At 41.7% G+C, this 19,159-nt stretch overlaps 3 protein-coding genes and 1 long non-coding RNA gene across 7 annotated transcripts; 1 reads left to right on the forward strand and 3 right to left on the reverse strand.

Moving 5' to 3' along the window:
* Positions 1-1,362: 1,362 nt before the first annotated feature.
* On the reverse strand, positions 1,363-10,787 carry akt2 (v-akt murine thymoma viral oncogene homolog 2). 2 transcript variants are annotated; one of them, XM_062473905.1, is made up of 14 exons: positions 10,327-10,787; positions 8,485-8,543; positions 8,209-8,337; positions 7,867-7,978; positions 7,272-7,422; positions 7,020-7,151; positions 6,817-6,882; positions 6,632-6,700; positions 6,423-6,545; positions 6,036-6,164; positions 5,368-5,582; positions 4,811-4,898; positions 4,242-4,344; positions 1,363-4,032 (listed from the first exon to the last, which is right to left on the reverse strand). In XM_062473905.1, the coding sequence occupies exons 2-14, from the start codon at positions 8,528-8,530 to the stop codon at positions 3,953-3,955; spliced, it is 1,443 nt and encodes a 480-aa protein (XP_062329889.1). In that variant the 5' UTR covers positions 8,531-8,543; positions 10,327-10,787; the 3' UTR covers positions 1,363-3,952. The 2 variants fall into 2 exon arrangements, with proteins under 2 accessions (XP_062329889.1, XP_062329890.1); XM_062473906.1 differs by lacking the exon at positions 10,327-10,787 and having other exon boundaries at positions 8,485-8,656.
* Positions 10,788-10,945: 158 nt separating this feature from the next.
* dhx40 (DEAH (Asp-Glu-Ala-His) box polypeptide 40) lies at positions 10,946-16,398 on the reverse strand. 2 transcript variants are annotated; one of them, XM_062473902.1, is made up of 17 exons: positions 15,980-16,398; positions 15,613-15,758; positions 15,342-15,524; positions 15,024-15,260; positions 14,794-14,860; positions 14,582-14,713; positions 14,300-14,399; positions 14,069-14,155; positions 13,759-13,941; positions 13,487-13,567; positions 13,142-13,299; positions 12,814-12,928; positions 12,559-12,667; positions 12,290-12,384; positions 12,057-12,126; positions 11,629-11,857; positions 10,946-11,422 (listed from the first exon to the last, which is right to left on the reverse strand). In XM_062473902.1, exons 1-17 carry the CDS (start codon positions 16,155-16,157, stop codon positions 11,301-11,303), a joined length of 2,292 nt encoding a protein of 763 aa, XP_062329886.1. In that variant the 5' UTR covers positions 16,158-16,398; the 3' UTR covers positions 10,946-11,300. The 2 variants fall into 2 exon arrangements, with proteins under 2 accessions (XP_062329886.1, XP_062329887.1); XM_062473903.1 differs by having other exon boundaries at positions 15,405-15,524; positions 15,980-16,396.
* LOC134029646 (uncharacterized) lies at positions 11,730-12,692 on the forward strand. Its single transcript, XR_009931660.1, has 3 exons — positions 11,730-11,869; positions 12,059-12,170; positions 12,490-12,692. It is a non-coding gene; the product is annotated as an uncharacterized LOC134029646 (long non-coding RNA).
* An 83-nt stretch (positions 16,399-16,481) lies between the features above and the next one.
* Positions 16,482-19,130, reverse strand: LOC134029181 (zona pellucida sperm-binding protein 4-like). Of its 2 annotated transcripts, none has more exons than XM_062473204.1 (10): positions 18,913-19,130; positions 18,700-18,821; positions 18,468-18,579; positions 18,122-18,345; positions 17,918-18,012; positions 17,634-17,767; positions 17,312-17,501; positions 17,060-17,198; positions 16,895-16,958; positions 16,482-16,764 (listed from the first exon to the last, which is right to left on the reverse strand). In XM_062473204.1, exons 1-10 carry the CDS (start codon positions 19,109-19,111, stop codon positions 16,682-16,684), a joined length of 1,362 nt encoding a protein of 453 aa, XP_062329188.1. In that variant the 5' UTR covers positions 19,112-19,130; the 3' UTR covers positions 16,482-16,681. The 2 variants fall into 2 exon arrangements, with proteins under 2 accessions (XP_062329188.1, XP_062329189.1); XM_062473205.1 differs by having other exon boundaries at positions 18,902-19,130.
* Positions 19,131-19,159: the final 29 nt, after the last annotated feature.

Raw genomic sequence — 19,159 nt, forward strand, 5'->3', positions numbered from 1 at the left:
ATGTCAACAATTCTCATTTCAAAAGCTCACATTATTTTCTGAAAAAGAAAATACGCATGTCAACGTGTAAATATACTATAATTGTAAGCAGTGGATATGCTGAATGTTTTCAGAGCAGTGTAATGTTTTCCTCATTAATTATTATTATTTTTTGTTTGTTTCTTGTTGTGAACAACGAGAAAGGGTCAACTTTTTGTTTCACCAGCTTTATGCAGTGTACATGGTTCACAGTGAGGCAAAGATTAGTTAAAAACAGAACCATGGAAGAGTCAGGCATTTAAGTACAAGAGGCAACGATTGAGGCAAAATAGCAAATTGACAGCTCAGAGGAAGAGGGCGTCAACCAGTGGCGGAATCGGGCTTTTCGAAGGGCAAGGGCAAAAAAAATTAAAGGGCACCCACTGCACAACATGGGGCCCCACCGGCGTAACAATGCAGATACAAAACAGATCAACAAATAACCACAATAGAGACAAAGTTTAATTCAGTAAAACTCTTTACTGGCGCAAAGTCATTGCAAATATTTTAGGCTACAATACATACTGTAGCAGGCATAACCTGCTACTTAGTAAAGTCTTGCAGGAGGCTGAAACTGTCTACCAGGACATAGCCTTCCCCCCAGAAGCTTTCCTCCACCCGTTCCACCTCTATCTACTCAACAGCAAGTTTTTCTTGGTACATCAGTATTTAGATATGACATTCGTGACTGTTGATCACATTCAAAATATAGAGAAGCAAGTTAATTAGGGTCAAGCTACAAATCAAATTCTACCAAGCAGCTGACTTTTCTACCAATGCTGCATTCATTTTCAAGCCTTATTTGGTATTTACAAGCCTGTGAGTGTGTTTGTGTGTGATATTAAATGTAAATGTCAGCCTAAATTAGAGGTGCAAAGATGCTTGTTTGCATGTAATACTCTAGACAAAAAACAGAAACAGTTACAGCATATAGCTTTACTGCCAACTTTATAAAAGGTCTTCACCCTCCCCAAGTGGCCATCATTAGATTGAAGGCAAAGTGAGACTCAGTCCAACAAAGGGGCGTCTTGAAATCCGGTCCTGCCGTTTCCGAAGGTGAACCCCAGGCCTGAATGTAGGCCTCAGCCAGTGATGAGATGAGTACTGTGAGGGTTGCAGGTGATTGCCGTTCGATCTGACTTCTTTACTCAGGTTAAGGAACAAAAAAGTTGTAAGCCTACGAGGAAACCCTTAGTACTCCGTTTATTTACTAAGTTCTACTGCTATGGGCTCTCTGCAGTGATCCACTCCTAACTTGCTAGCGTCAATCACGTCTTCACTCACTCTTCTCTCACACATACACAATGGCATGGTCTACATGAATAACTAAAGCCAAAGGAAAACAATGTTTTGAAATGTTTTAATATATATTTTTTATATAATATATATACTTAAAAGACATTTAAGTCTTCCGAGGTTTAAGGAATAGGTGGACAAAAAGGGAGCAAAACAAATTAATCAAAAATAAAATGAAAAACAAAAAAACAATAAGGTGGTCGCAAGGTGGTTGCTTAGGTGCAGTATCTATTCAAAAGAAGGCATTTCAGAATTTTGTCCAAACACTTGGCAGTGGAATATGATGGTTGTCTCTGTACAACCATTTCCCTATCTGCCAACTTGAAAGGGCTCACACGCTCAGGTACAAGGGTGGCCTTGGCCTGTATAATCCTCACAAAATACCTTGTAAATGATGTATGCAAATAATTAAGAACAAATAGCATACATACCAAAAGGACCCTAAAACATGATAGTGGAAGAATTTATGTGTTAGTTTTCCAGTCAGTAGAATTGGGCATCATTACAATCACTAATCCATGATTTAACCGTTTTCATTCTTAAAATGCAGGAAACAATCAATTGCTCATAAATCCCATTTCATCAATACATCCCAGAATAATTAATTGCTAACAAATTATTGAATGATTTGACAGCTATTAGGATATTCCTGCTCTGGGAGGGAGTGACAGCTACGGAACTTTGACATTAAAAGCTGCAGCATCTAGACTGGTCTCTAGACAGAAAACTGGTAGCTTCTTGGCCCGTCCCAAATCTAAGCAAAATGATAAATACTGCCTGTTTGCCCTCTGTTTGGCTGGAATTGTTTGTAATTACCACCATGTTGCTTATAACCTGACAAATCCACTTAGCCCTCCGAAGGGAATGCACATAGGGATTTGAAGGGGGTTAAAGTAATTGATATAGAGTGGAGCCTCCTAGTCTTCCTCCTCCCTTCTCAAGTGTTATAACCACTAGGGAAATAAGCCTCGGAAAAAAAACAAGTTGGTCACTTGAGCTACAGGTTTAGCCCTCTTTTCCCTTTAAAACTCATAGACTGCTGTGTAGTGTCCTCTCCTCCTCCACTTTGCCAATATGTGGAATCAAAAACATATATGCATTTGTACAAACAGACATGATAAGATGTTGTAGATTCAAATGGTTGTTCATACATTCTCTGGCACACTTCTACATACAAACATTTACCCTCTTACACACATTCATTCACATACACAGTGCAAGCAGAGAAATGGCTACCCTCCTAGAGGTTTAACACCTTTTCTTATCCCTTCCCTCTCCCCACCTTATCTTCCCTGTATGAACAGTCCAACACGATTTGTAACAGCAAGTTCCAGAAAGAGCACTTGTAAAAATTGCAGAAATATGGCTTTTAAAACCGTAACAATCAAAGGAAATTTTTGTTAAAAATATATATTTTTTCATCCCCCAAATATTATTTTTTTTTTTGTTAAAATCCCCAATGTAAGTCTACATAATTGTTTCTCTACTCAGAACTGTGTTTTTTCTAAGAGAGTACTGATGTATTTGTGTCAGTTTGAGTATATTTGTTGGTGTGGCATGCGGTCAGCTGGTGGTGAGGTGTTTTCTTTGCTGGCATTAACCCGTTTATGGTTACCCCTTCTCCACCAAGGCAGTTTGAGGGCCGGTTCGGAGCCGGTGCCCGATCTAGAACCGGTTCTTTGCATTTAGGACAGCAAAAGAACTGGATCCCGGCCAGGAAAACTGGTTCCAGAATGACACCAACTCTTTAACTTCTTTACTTACGTTAGGGGATGGGGGCAGGATTATCATGACCAACTAAATAAAATAAAATAACAAAAAAACAGGGCTTCAGCAAAGAACTTACATTGATTGTGCTTCTACTTTGGCTTCAGCAACAGCATATTATGATACAAATATCGTAATTGCTGACCATAGCAATTGCGACGAGCAGCACAAATGCGTTGGACCACTCAGGTTTCGATGTCAATGTAGGTTTTAGCAACACTTGTAAAGAAACAATGGAGCCCACCGTTGTTGTGTTTTAAGTTGGCGCTATAGTTGCTGGGAAAGCAGAGACGTATACATTGATGACGTTGACGTGGCTCTCTAGCCCATGGAAAAGCAAACCGGTTCGCAAGCTGAACCATCTGTGAACCGGCACTGGCAACAGCCCAGAACCAGAACTAGGTTTGCATTGGTGGGAAGGGGGTAGGTGAGGTGTTTTCACTGCTTTGACGTGGTGCCCAGTGTAGTGTGGCAGGGGTCCTGCAGGCAAAGCTATGGCCAGCCCCATTGGTAAGACAAGAGAAACCTGCATGGACAAGAGGCTGCCAGTCTGGTCACATAGGACCTGCTGAGGTCAGTCATTCATTGCGTGCTTTCAGAAATGTCATGCTCTAGGATCCATGTTTTCACATGGATCTATCAGCACCTGTATTCGTGTGTATGTAGGTGTTTGTGTGTGTGTGAGAGAGAGAGTGGGTGTATGTGTGTGTGAGAGAGAGAGTGGGTGAATGGGTGAGAGACAAAGGGAATGAGTGTGTCTTGTGCGATTTGTATGCGTGTCATCCCATTCCCTAGCAGTGCAATTGTGTTTTGTGAGCGCATGATAACCTGCCTGCCTGTGTGTGTGTGTGAGAGAGAGAGAGGGGGGGGGTCACTCCCGTATGCTGGCTGAGTAAGAGAATTGAGGGAAGTGCGTGCGCTGGTCTGAGTCTTCTGCATCTAAGCTGTCATCTGGATAACGAGAGACGGAGAAAGGAAGTTCAGTACACAAACGAGCAGATACGATGTATCGATGTATCTGGTCATTACAGGATAGCACAACATCATTCAGAGTCACGGGCTCACACAACATTAAAAGTGTGGAACCGTAACAGTGGAGTGCAGTCATGCATGCCATGACAAGAAACAGCCCTTGTGCGCACACACAAGTTCTAACTCACACTTGTCTGGCGGTGTTACAGTGATGGTCTGTGCTGTGAACTCATCATCAAAGTAGCGCGTGTCCGTCTCTGACGTCACCTGGGGCTTGAAAGGAGGAACCAGCTGTGCAGTGAGAGGGGGGGGGCACACACATGTATTTCTGGGTGAGTATAAACCACCCAAACCTAACAACCGTTACTTTCTAGACGCAGTTGTAAAACGAGTCACCTTTGCAACAACAAAACAACATTCCATGGGTCTCCAAATGGAAAGGTAAATGGATTCTATCACAAGATTTCTACTGAGGAGTGCGCTTAACCAGTTCCAGTAGGTTTACTGAGTGGCACTTTGTACTAGACAGACACCTTGAGTGGATTTAATGTAATAAAAATAATAATAATCACACTGTATTAATTTAGCATGCTTTTACACTCTTGAGTCAAACGCTCTAGCACTGATATATATGTCACTATTTGAGGAAGGAATGCCTCAAGTAGTTGTGTTACTATTGGACTTACTCATTGGCACTGCGCCCTGTCAGCCCTGACTCCTCACCTCAGCCACAGGTGCTCTCAAAGTAGCTACTCACCTTCCGTTCAACCACGTCTTGCCAGTTGATAGAGGTGAAGAATTTGTGGGTCATCACGTCTTTGGCATCGTCTGGCCCGCCTCCAAGCCTGTGAGTATTACATGTTGTCATTGGCTTCACAATTCCCTTCAGTAGGGTTAAGGTTGTGCACATAGACAGCACATTAAAATAGAAGAGCAAAGTCATTTTAAAATAAATTATGTCGGAAACAGCCGGAAAAAAAATCTAATTGGGGGAAGAAAAGAAATTGGGCGTCTATATACCCACAAGAGCTGTTTTCCATAGTAGTAACCCTGCCACTCTTTCACTCAGGAGAACGAACTGTGAGAAACAGAGATTTGTGGGATTTTTTCCAGAAGAACAAAGGTTGGGGATACTATATGTTATAGTATAGTAATATTAAAATGCTTCTAAGAGTCCATGTCTGTGTCTATCACATAGCTAATTGTTTCACTAGCTCAGTAACAATGGGGCATCACCACACAGATACACACACACACTTACGCCTATATCTAGACACACACAGCTATTACCGCCATTCGCAAACACACACACACCTCTGCTTGGGGTCCTTCTTCAGCAGGCCTGCCAGCAGAGCCTTGGCCTCTGGGGCCAGGTTTTTAGGGAAGCGGATCTCTTCCATGAGGATGAGCTCAAACAATCGCTCATGGTCCTGGTTGTAGAAAGGCAGGCGACCGCACATCATCTCGTACATGACCACACCTAGACCCCACCAGTCCACGGCTCGACCATAGTCATTGTCTTCTAGGACCTGGGCAAGAACAGGGGGAGAAAAGAGATGGTTGGACGAAGCTTGGGAAGAAAGAAGCAGCTTAATGGTAGCTATACGGAAGATAAACATTCAAAAGGTGGATATCATTATCTTTCAGCTTCAATTGTTGTTCCTTATCAAAACACTTTTGAAGAAAGGGGAGTTGGGAGGAAAGGTCACCATCAATACCTTTTTGAAAGGATACATGTAAGGAATTTAGGAAAGCAATCAAACCTTGAAATAGAATGACGTTTAGAGATTGAATTAGATGAAAGGCATTGCATAACTGCCTCTGTTGCAATGTAAACAATGTCTGCCTATTCTGGTTGATAATCATTTACTTTCCAGGTGGAAAGTTTTTTTTCCCCCAGTTCATTTCTAGAATAGAGAATTATTGACAAGTGGAGGAGAGTGCACTACCCTCTACTGTGCTTGTGTCTGGATGTTGGTTACCTCGGGGGCCAAGTACTCTGGAGTTCCACAGAAAGTCTTCATCGTGGCACCGTCCGTGATGCCCTCTTTACAAAGTCCAAAATCTGTGATCTTTATGTGTCCGTCTTTGTCCAGCATTAGATTTTCCAGCTAAATCAGACAACATGAGGAAAGAATGACCACACAGAAGAAAACAGCCGGCACAGCAGGACCACACACAGGGCCTAAACCTAACAGAATGCACATTTAACATAAGTCTGTTTCGAAAATTCATCATCGTTTGGCGAAACACTGAGCAATAGTAAAGAAAATATCTGCTTAAGTGTGAAGGCTATTGTGTTGATGTTATATGCAAGCTATGTAATTACTGGGAGTTTGTTCAACTGTTGCACGCAATGGTGGTGCTACCTTGAGATCCCTGTAGACCACGTCTCGTGAGTGCAAGTACTCCAGGGCTGACACAATCTCTGCTCCATAGAAGCGTGCCCTGTCTTCTGTGAACACACGGTCCCGGGATAAGTGGAAAAACAGCTGCAGGAAGAAGGGTGGGGGGTTAATGTGCTAACGTCCATGTACATTATTATACAGACATGATGAGGTGGTGTGTGTGTGCTTACCTCTCCTCCGTTTGCATACTCCATAACAAAGCAGAGCCGGTCATGTGTTTGGAAAGCATATTTCAGTGTCTGTGAGGGACAGAATAAAAAAAAACTTTGTACATTTTGACCCCATGACAACTTCAATGCAAGAGTGGTCACTTTTCATGTCCTGAGGTAGTTCACTTGCTATTTAGGTAACTTACTGTCAGGAAGGGATGTCTGGTGTTCTGTAGAACTCTGCTCTCCGTGACTGTGTGAGCTACCTCATCCTGATGAAACACACAATACAAATCAAGAAAAGGGACTGCCCATGTATACTATAAAACTGATCACGTTAAGTGGGTGACTTTGGCTTCATTACCACACTGCCTGAGAGAAGTACTCAAGCTACATTAGCAATGCTCACCTTGGCTATTATGACTTCCTTGCGGAGGATTTTCATGGCGTAGTACATCCCTGTGGCCTTCTCCTTGACTAGAATAACTTTGCCAAAGGTCCCCTTACCCAGCAGCTTCAGGTAGTCAAAGTCACTCATAGTCTGGAGGGACAGAAACCGTGGAGAATGTGGGAGGGTATGGCTCAGACTAAAGAGTAGAATCAGGACAAAGGCCACAGCTTGCACGGCTTAAAGACCAAGCATAGAGACAACAATACTGACCACTTTGGAACGAGACTTGGAAATGGCAACCTCCATCTCCTCCATGCCGCTGCTGTCACTAGGGAAACCAAACTTGATATCCATTGGCTCCTCCTCCTCCCGTGTCTTTAGTCCATTTGCCACCGCCTGGATCACCCGCATCCATTCTTCCCTGGATGAAGGGGAGGAAACAGCAAGACATTGAGCCACTCAGTTAAAGCAATCAAATTGGATTTTAGGGGATTTCAATTTTAGGTCTCAGTGATGCAGAAGGCGACGCAAGTCTGCATTCTTATTGGATTGAGGCATTTGCAGTTGAGGCAGTTTGCTAATTGTTAGAGCTAGCGCACAGAAATGGGAGCAAAAACTGAGCTGGTGTTAATGTGATTTGCAAGCAGGTCCATTACACACCTCGATACTCCTGATCTGTAACATAGAAATATATGAAGCACCAGAACCAGGCTTTTGTTTTCTATCCTTTATTTTGAAAAAGGATCATGGCTTCCCTAAGAGCACATCGGAATGAAATATTTAAAGGCAAGATGTCATAAGACCTACTCCTAAAAGAGCTTTGAGAAGGAGACATGGAGAACATAACTGTCTGAGGCGTTCTTACCTCTCCTCGTTACTGTCCACGTGGAAGGTCCTCTCAATCACTGTGGTCCATTGGAGGCAGCGGATGACAAATGTGTTGGGCCTGGGCCGCTCGGTCTTCATCAGCTGGCACTCTGCACACGCGGCACAAAAAAAAGCAACTGTTCAAAAAATGGGTTTACAGAGTTATTCTTTGAGATGGAGCTCAAATGTAGAAGGTGGACAGTTGTGAAAGTGATCTCTTCCTTTTATTTGAGAAAAATCAGGTTTTAGGAAAATAACATTCACAGCGCTCCTCTTTTCAAATGGCGTCAAAAACACCTGCACCTCAAAAGCGGCATTCCATTTGAACGAAAACACAGACCTGCGACAGAGAAGTTGTTGAGGGGTGGCAAGCTGTGGTCGGACACCTCAGGCTTCTCTTTGTAGCCAATGAATGACCCGTCGCTCTTCAGGATGAAGTACCGAGGCCTCCATGTCTTAATGTACTCTCCTGTAAACAAATAAGGGGAGGGAGGGGGCAGTTAGGGCAGTGGCAAGAGACGAGGGGAGGAGAGCGATAGAATGTGCATTGGGTTTATGTTTGACCAGTTCTGAGTAAAGCAGACGGACGTGACAGTGCACAAAAAGTAGAGCTCACCTCTCTTTTGGAGCCAGCCCTCTCTCACCACACTGATTTCATTCATGCTGGTCCAGATGCTTGATGGGGTTCAGGGTGGGATTATGGTGGAGGGAGGGGAAACAGAGGGGAGTGGGTGAGAGGTAGGGGAGATGATGCAGTATCGGTTTAGGGCGCCGACTGGGCGTCAACACAATACCTAAAGGCAAACCAGAGATATCAAAACATTAGCAGGTACCACAAAACATCCACTATTCTCTACTTTTCAATGCTGTACATTAGTAATAAGCATGAATAATTCAAAGAGTTATTCTCGTTATTCATTCCATAAGTGGTTTGCTTTGTGAGTTATGATAAACTGGGCCAGGTTATCACTAGTGAGCAGCACGGTCTGACCCTATGCCTTGGCAGTCCACCATGCCATCCCGGGGCAGACCTCCCAGTTCACCATGGGCACCCCACTGGATTACCCTGCTGAAAATCCTCACCTTGTGATGCGCTCACTGCCTGTTACGTAAGGTATGGTTAGGGTTAGGGTGGCCTGGCCAATTACTAGGAGGAACCGTAAGCTTTGGTTGGGTCAATAAAAAATAAATAAAAGGTATTGGTTGATAAAGTAACACACCCAATGACATAATTATTGCTACTACTTATTTCTTGCTACTACTACATGCCTAATGAACATGTAAAATACATAATAGAGACAAAGGAGGAATGTAAGATATCTCCACAAATCATATGGCTGCTTTAAAGTAGCCTAATATCAAATAGCAATTTGTCACCAAGGCCTAATCGTAAACTAGAACAATTAGCCTAAGTCGGGAAGATGTTATTGATATTATATATATATATATATATATATTTTTACAAAAAACAAAGTGGAAAAGTACAAGACTAAGCTGCTATTTGAAGTTTAGACTATTGTTTACAAAGGTGAAAATCAATAGACGTACGCCCCCTCTACTTTGTAAATTACAAATCCCTTGATAGGTTAGGTGTGTGGAAGCTCCGCAGATGCAAAGACGGTTACTTTATTTATTCATGTGAATCAACAAACACCCCAGTGATTTGCATTTTTAAACCTTAACCACCATAGAGCATCCACAAACCAGCATTAGCGACGTCTCAGGTGTTACTGCCTGATAAGTAACACTGGCATATTCATCACCAACAGTCGTTGATTAGAAACTTTGTTTCAAGTTGGACTAATGCTACACCTAAACACTAGCTACCGTTAATTTCGGCAGGGAACTTAATGTGATAACAGTAGCTCTATTTTAGTACTCGCTAAAAACAGTGATCCATAGCCAAGTCCGTCCAATACACCTGCGACGTACCAGCAGCAGTAGGTCATTTTAATTCAGATACACAGCAACAGCGTATTTAGATAAATGGTCAATTTAATTATCAATGAAGGAAATTACCTTCCAGATAGATAAGCTTCTCTAAGATACTCTTACTGCAGTAACGTTAGAGCTAACACCTCAGCAATCGCCCAAGCTACGTGTGTTAATACGTTAACTAGTAGCTAAATAAGTTGAGATGTCATTCATGCCATAAATGAGCCCGCTAGATACAGTACCGTAGTACAGTAGTGCCTAGATAGTTATTTAACTGGCAGTGTTTTTTACTGTAGTTATATGGTTTAAGGTGGGCTACCTTGCGTTTATCAGAAAACGAAAACAGTCATGTTAAACTCTGCTAGCTAGCATTAGATACATAACCTACATTCTACCCTAGCTAGCTAGTCAATTGACATTGGCGTTAAAGCTAGCTAGCATAGCAAGTACTACTAGCTAACGTAATAGCTAGCCACGCATTAGTTGGTGCAGCAAGTTTCTGGGCTTAAACCGAGCTCCTTACCTCGACTACTCCTGATCTTAGCCACGGCAGATACCTTCTTGGGCTGTTGTTTTACAGGCCGAATAAAGTAAGATGAAGATCTTTACTATTTATCCTCGAAGCCGGTGTATTGAGCTCTGCCAATGAACACACAGCTTCTAAAAAAAACAATGCCCGCTTAGCTTGTTTTTCTTCCTACAACGGCGGCGTGTTGTTGCACTAGCTCGCTAACGTTAGTCAAAACGTTAGGTTGGTTAAGTGCACAATAAATGGTCGCCCTTTTGAATGTAAAGAAAATATGTAAAATTCAGATGCACGTTATTTTCTTTTCATGTATAATTATGTTCCTTTCTCCAAACATTAGTCGCCTGCTTAGCTGGAGCTTCTGATATCCCACCAGCACAGGCCCTCTACCTCCAGACAGAACAGTAACCTCACACGCGCACAAACAGGATATGACGTTTACAGGAGGCCTCCGGCACGAAAAGGAACAACTGTACACAGTAGTCAGTTCAGTTTGTCATCTCGGAAGCCAGAGGCCCATTTCTTCCTCTCAATATGAACTCTACTAGGTTCTAAAATTCAGATTTGTAACACTAGTCAACCTGCTATGTCCGTCGTGAAGAAATTAAAAACAGTATAGTATTTTAAAATATCACTCATTTATTTTGGACACAGATGTACAAAATAATCTCAATGTGTTATGGTAAGTGGTTCATGATAGTTGGCCTACATGTTTCTGGTTTTTGAGTAACTTCCCCGACATGGGCATATATTGACACTGTAGGCTAGCTTCTAAAAATATTAAAGCAAAAACAAAATCATATTTTTAACACATACAAAAATTCACATTTCTAATGTTTTCCATACACATGCATTTAGAACCTCCCTGTGCAGTTTTAGAGGTTGTAAACCCTGAGATTTAAATCTACTACTGTTCTTTGATTAGGTCTCATTCCAGCTGAGGGAAGGACAGGGTTTGGGCCTCTTCTTCCTCATGGTGCCTTGCTTTGCTGGCGTTCTTGTTTCCGCTGCAGGTACCGTGCACGGGCGTCGCTTACAGAGCCCTCATCATTACGTCTCTCCAGTTTTTTCAAGGTATCCTCAACAGACACCTCTGACGAGAAGACGGACATGTTCATGTTTAATGAGGCTTGCTACTTATGTATAGAAAGTTACCATTTGTAAACTAAATACACTATCCAAAAAGGTTTAAATGCTAATGTAAATAGAATAAATTAGTAATTTTAGAATATTTTGTCAAGAAAGGATTAAATACTATCTTAAGAGTGTTCTGATTAACCTATAACTAGAGTCTCTCACCAATGTGTCTTTTAGCAGCTTCTTTGGTCTCCCATTTGGCCACCTCCTCTTCAGTCACCTCCTCTCTGGCAACACTGCTCAGCTCGTACACATCTACCTCATGCAGTTTGGGCAGCAGGTCTTTCACCCAATCATAGCGGATGGGGCACACCGTTCTAACGTAGATTCGTGAAGTGACCAAAACATCATGGAAGATGATCCAGTCTAGCATCTCCTCTTGGTCGAAGAGCTGGGACACAAGGTTAGAAGCCACATACAAAATGTTAAAAATTACAGTTAAAATATAAAATACTTTAGTATGGAGTATTTAGTTGGGGACTCTCACAGATCAAAAATGGAAAACCTATCAATAATCCATGAACATAAAAGTTGTATCTGATTCAATTAGAGTTCTGATGATAGAGAAGACTTATAAACAAATTATTTACAGATGACGCAGGATGAATGTGGACCATGGATCCATGACCATCCATGGTGCAGAATACCTTCCCAACAGATCTAGGACGAGGGAAATATTTGAGAAAGTTTCACAGAGGAATATGGTAAAAAATTAGATGTGTATATACACACATTTTTAACAACAGGGCCTTCTCAATCTCAGACTGCCCTGTTGGTAAATATTATATATATACAGTTACATTTATTTGGGTATATATAGTACCTTCTGGCAACATTGGTGAAATAACCAGTGCAGAGGCATCGCCTGAAGAGCTCACTCTTATTACCATCAAACGTCTCCATGGGGAAATCGCTTTTCTGTACAAACAAGCACAATACATTTATCCACACATTCCCCATTTTAGTTTATAGGATTGTTACCATGGATATGCAGTCGTGTAATTACATTTCTATGGTTTCAAGATATGAATCCGGGTCATAAAAAACAACAAGTTCATATGTGAATCCACGTTGGGATACACTTAAGAATACCTGTTGGAGTCGAAGCAGGATCTCCCTGAGCTGGGTCTCTATGCTGAAGGACGACTTGAGCGCCCTCCAGTGGATCCAGTTATCTTTGCACCAGGCTGAGGGGTTGTCACTGCAACACATGATGACATGACAAATTACATTATTAAAATTACATTATTAAGACAAATGCAACAAGCCAGACACTGTTAGCCTGCCAACTCTAGTCCCATGAAAAAAAAACTCATAACCCCACAGCACCTGTGACTTAAAATGTACCTGGATTTACACTTCTCAAACACACTGAGTAGCAGGGTGAAATCGTTACAGCTGCCTGCCTTGGCTGCAAGCCTTCTGTGCTTCTTATCAGCCTCCTTCTGCTTCTCTGGGTGACCTGCAGGGGCACAAAAACAAAGCAACACAGTAAGTTTTGAGACAAGAAAGAAAACAGTGTTGTGAAGTACATGGTTCTGTAACAGATAAAGTTATGACTTAAAACCTGTCCTATAGTACTGCATATCCATATACTGTTGAAGAGTCAAGTTTAGTTTGAAGACTGCATAAATGCTCAGACTTTACAGTTTTTAAAACTGTGGTAAATACCTACCTGGCCGGATGAAGATGTTCTCTACAGACAACATTGCGGCCACAGGAAGTAAGAGGTCCTGGCAGCCAAGAGAGGCTGCTTTTAGCAAGGCACGGGTTAAACCTGGGGGCAGGGGGAACTCAACCATCAACTCCCCCAACCGAGTCACCTTACCTCTCCTACAAACAAGAGAGTGGAGGATGTGACATTGTAGAGAATCAAGTGAACCAATAAAAATGCATAATTACTAAATTGTCACTGTATGAGGCCTTTTTGATTTCCTGCAGTCAAGTCTAGATTAGACTAGATTTCGAGGTAAAAACATTTAGATAAAATAATGTTTAATAGGAGGTTTCTGTTGCTCACCTGTCAATTGCATCACACTGGAAAAGCTGTTTCAGCGCCTCCAGGATAAACCTCTCCTCTGGACGGTCCAAGAAAGGGAACCTATGAGGGACAAATCCAGTCATAACATTATCTTAAGATCGATTCAATTTACAAATAAATAAAGCCAAAGTAGGGACAATATGTCCTTGGATATACCAATGTCTATTGGACAATTTACATTACATTTACATTTAGTTATTTCATTTAGTCATTTGCATGTAGTCAATTTCTGAGGTAGAAAACCTGTATACCTAATAACATCATGGACTCCCAGGCATTTGAGAGTGAGGATGACAGCTGTAAGACTGGTCCTTTGGATCTCTGGAACTGTGTAGTCCAGCATGCACTTGTCCCAGAATTCCTTAGTGTAGATCCGGAAGCATTTCCCGGCAGAGGTCCTCCCGGCTCTTCCTGCTCTCTGTTCAGCTTCACTCCTACACCACAAATAGTAAAAGGTCCAAATGTCAACAACCATGCTAATTTATATGAAATTGGACACAAACTACCATCTGTAACTACCAAACAACAACATGTAAACCAACAATTACTTTTCCAACTTACTTTGAAATTGGCACAACTTCCAAAATATCCATGCCAACCCTGGAGTTGTGATTGAGTTGTTTAACAAACCCGCTGTCAACAATGTACCTGCAGAGAAAATTTACTAATATATGGTAACGGTTCACTATTCATGTACTTGTATATCCCCGATGCAGAGCATTTTGCACAAGATAAAATGGAATATTAAATAAATCAACTAAAGCAGTCCATGTTGCCTCTAAATGTACTCACTTTATTCCATTGATGGTGAGAGACGTTGCTGCAATGTTGGTGGCCACCACACACTTTCTAATACCCGGTGGGGGAGGCTGGAATATCTGTCTTTGTTGATCTTGAACATAGGAACCCACAAGATTACATCATACAGCACAATAGTAAGACATGCCAAGCCCCCCCCCCCCCCCCACACATATATATTCTAGCCCCCCCCCCCCCATATATATTGTAACGTGATGGCCTACATTTTTCTATGTCCTCCGTGGGTTGTAAATAAAATAGTCCTCCAACACTTACCAGTAGGCATGGATCCATAAAGTGGTAGGATGAGCAGGCCCTCCACTGTGCGGTCCTGCACATCGTGACGGTAATTTATAGACTCCGCCTTCTCATACAGTATGTCACAGGCCTTCTCAATCTCAGACTGCCCTGTTGTTAAACAAATAACAAAGATGAGACATCTAGCGCGAGTGTACCATAAGAACCTGATATCGTAATCCACAGCATACCTGTCAAAAACACAAGGATATCCCCAGCCATCTCACTGGTGTGTATATCTAGTGCCACCTTTACAACCTACAAGAGTGAAGATGAGCTTGTTTCAGTCAAATTAAAAAAACAGCAAGGTTGATGGGAAGATCAGTGAATCTAGAACAGGAAAAACTATTTAAGATACTTTTTGACAAAATTCTTTATTTTATGCGAGTCAGCCCCAAAAAAGTGCCTGCCTAAAGCCTACCTCTTTCACATAGACAGAGCTCTCAGAGTCTTTCGGTCCAATGGCACAACCAAACTTGGAGGTGACAGGGAAGGTCCGGCCAGGTATGGTGAAGACAGGACACTGACCCAGGAAGTCAGACAGCTTCTCTGTCTCCAGGGTGGCAGACATAACTACAACCTTCAAGGGGATGGAGCGCCCTCTGGATGCCTTGTCAGGGTGGGAGAGGGTCTTCCTCAAGAGACCTAGCAATATGTCCTGCGGGCACAATACACAACTGCTTGACTGCAGAGCAATACTTGTTTGTTATTCTATTTAAGACTCGGTTAGATGTTATACTTGGAAGACAGCACATTCATTTTTGCTTCCCAGGATAAGGTTGTACCAGTAACTGGTACTGACTGTGTTCAGACTCCTCTCGTGGGCTTCATCCAGTATTACCACGCTGTACTGCGACATACAGGGATTTGCCAAAATCTCCCTCAGCATACAGCCATCCGTCATGTACTTCACCACCGTGTCCTATAACACACAACCACTTTAGAGATACACACAAATGACTCACATTACAAGTCTGATTAGTCTCCATCATCTTCCTACAGTCTCTTACCTGTGATGTGCAGTCGTCAAAGCGCACCTGGTATCCCACTTCTTTACCCAGACTGCACTGCATCTCTTGGGACACCCTCTGTGCCACAGTTATGGCTGCCACTCTCCGCGGCTGAGTTATGCCAATTTTACCATCCCTACAAAATCCTGTACGGTAAAAATCACCAACAAATTTAAACATTTGCGAGTCACTAAGTATCACTTGGATCAAACAATGGTGTTCACCAATATCCATTCCAGTCATGAATTAATTACCTGTATTTGTTATCCAAAATACGCATAAAAATTCGTCTGTTTAATACACGTGTAACCAGCAGGTAAATACACCTTACGTTACCATGCAGTTTTTGAGTTGGAGCTGAACTTACCTGCTTGATACAAATACTGTGGAAGTTGTGTCGTTTTCCCACTACCGGTCTCACCAGTGACAACTAAGAACGAATTGTCCTTGACAGCTTGTATTAGCTTTGACTTATGCTGATAGATGGGCAAGTTCTTCGATTCATTTAATTCTTTCTTGGAGTCCCACCTTGTCCGTTTAGACATGATAGCTCTGAATAGATAGTAAATTCGAATACAATTGCGAGGTACTAACCCCAACTTCTTGATCTAGATAATTAGATACGGCTAAAAGAGGAAGGTTGAACAACTTGTCACAAGCACAAACGACAGCCTGAAACATTACATTTATATTAAATATAAAAACATCCAGCCATGCCAACCATTTGACTCTACCTCACGTTTTGTTCGTCAACAATACGAATCGCGAGCCACTTCCGCAAGAGGGCATTTGGGATTTTCATTGGTCAACACATACGGATCATGTGACCTTACCTAAATACACAAGTCAGACACGTCATTGTTTCATTAGATACTGTTTAATAGCGCAAAATATTACAACATTTAATTAATGCCAACAGTTTTAGAAGATATTGGGGATTACGTAGTACAGATATCGCCAAAGTATGCCATATTAAAGTCAACTATATCGAATAATGTACAGCTCATTGGGAGTTCTTAAATTATAATAGCCTACTATGGAAAGCAATCAAGTCAATTTTGTCCCAAATTCACAATACTAGTTCAAGAGGTCCATAATAGACAGTGGTATACTTCTGAACTGTCTTTCTCTGCCTCTCCAAGCGCTGCCTGCCTACAGGGAAAAAACTACTTGATATTTTGGCAACATCTAGACTATTTGAAAATTCTGAGATATTAAAAAATGTAACTGAAACTTGTATATTAATTGTTTAGGAGTCCACTCTACCCAAAAGTTCACTTACTTCTGTTGCAGGGTTTTGAGCAGTCATGTTCTTTGCAGACCTCTACATCACAATGGAAGTATACCTGATACACAAATGATTATGCATTAAAATGTCAATTTAATGTTAAGACAGCTCTGTACCATTGACATCTACTCTGATAAATCGGCATCATATGTCACCTACCAATTGTTGGAACTGACTGGGTTTCACAAAAGCGAACTGCTTGACTATAAACCACTTGTGATGAGAGGGATACTTTATGATCTTACTAGGGACTACTGGTAGGACCACTGTTCTGTGGGTGTCACCGCTAAAGGGACACCTGCCATTGAATACAGAGGGAAATGTAGTTACTCAGAGCTTTGTAAAATGTATATTAAATGTGCTGATGAGAGCAAATATACAGTAACATCAAACTCTATTCTGCAGACGTACCCTTTAACCAGAAGGTTCCATCTACGTTGGTCAAGTGGGTCTTCACTGGTTGTGGCCCAGCAATCTTCTAATCGGAGCTTTAGCTCCTTGTCTTCACATTTTAGAAGAAACACCTCCACATACACTGGCTTCCCGAGCTTGAGCTTCACTGGGAGGTCTTTGTTTGAGTAGAAGGAACTGTAGGAGGAGTCTAAAGACAGCACATGATGATCTACTGATACAAGTTTATTACTTCTGGACTATACAAAATGGGATATAGTGCTCTAATATATTCTGAACTCACACCATGTTAATTGACAGATCTTTATGTAAAACTAAACACCTTTAGCAAACCTAATTTCAGCCCGAAGAATTCCTTCACTTTTCAGTGCTGAGGATTGTTCGGCCCTCTCCCTGTAGACCTCCATCCCAATTTGGGACACTCTGGTCAAGGCATAGCTGCAACGCACTGTCAATCTATGGAAAAGGGATGTTAGAAGCAACAGAAGCAATGGCTTTGTCTGCCATTTGACCATGGTCTTATAACTGCTGAAGCATCAGATGTTGTGGACTTCTCACCTACCTTGTTTTTCTAGTCATAACTTAAAACAACCATCCAATTCATACCTGAAAGGGGCATTGCGAAATGTAGATTCTTGTTTATGCATCAAAAGTCGCTGTGCTTCTACTTTCACCCAATAAATAACTTTTTCGTGATCCATCTGAAAAAGATAGAATACATCCCACAAGGAAAAGTCACTGCAGAAACTGAATTGTGAGATTTTGGCCATTTATGTTGGGCAACTGTACCATTTGCAGGACTATACTTACCAAGAATTGAGTGCCACAGGAAGTGAATGGGAAACGGAAGGTGACAGAGTCAGAAGTCTTGGTTTGGGGCTTGCAACTGGGACTTTGGTGAGACACAATGTGCACTGTGTCCAGGTTCAGAGGTGGGACAGTGGCATTCTGGTTGATGGTAATGGTAAAGCCATCCTTGTCGCAATGTTTTGGATAATGTCTATGAGGTGCATTTCCGACTGTGTTGATTTTTTCTGAAGATAACAGTAACAAGCTCCTGATAACTCATAGAACTAAATGTAAACAAAAATGAAATGTACTAAAGCTAAATATATTACTTGCTGCAACTTCTGTAAAACATGAGTGAAATTGATACCTTTAATGGTAACAGTTGTCAAGGTGCAGATAAGAGGCACTGTCTTGTTGATCTCTACCTGTCCCCCTTTTGCCAAAGCTTTGATGACAACGGTCATACTTGCAATACTGCCCTAAACATTTCAAATAAATGAATAAATACATTTCAGTCAAAACAATACCTGAGACATGGGCACAAAAAGCAGGGATGGAGAGTTAAGGAGGAATCAAGGGAAGTATGTTTCTTAACTTACTTGTCTTTTGACGAGACAGCCATAATAAGGTACAGCTAATAGTAGGAAGCTGCTTGTTTCATCAATGAAGTAGTGGCAAGGGAAAGCAATATCTGTTGCTTTGAAGTGCCTGCCTTGCTCATCTGAATTACAAACCATTTAGCGTGGGTAGCCACATCTCAATTTTTTTTTGTAAAAAATACATATTTCGTGATTTACTTACTTGCAACCTACCTTTGACATAAATAGTGAATTGCAAATTTTTAAATGGTTCTTTTGCAATGTGAATGACCATGTAGTTTTCATGACAACTTGCTGTGTCATTTATGTCTTCTGTTGCAGTTTTAAATATTCCTTTTGAGGTATGACCACAGTGTAAAACTGATAGTGATAGAATAACAATAGACACCACAGCATTGCAATACTTCATCATTGTCTGTCAAGACTGTCAGTGAGTGCGATGTTTCAATGACCATCCACA

Source organism: Osmerus eperlanus, chromosome 11 (assembly GCF_963692335.1).
Source record: "Osmerus eperlanus chromosome 11, fOsmEpe2.1, whole genome shotgun sequence".
Taxonomy (NCBI): domain Eukaryota; kingdom Metazoa; phylum Chordata; class Actinopteri; order Osmeriformes; family Osmeridae; genus Osmerus; species Osmerus eperlanus.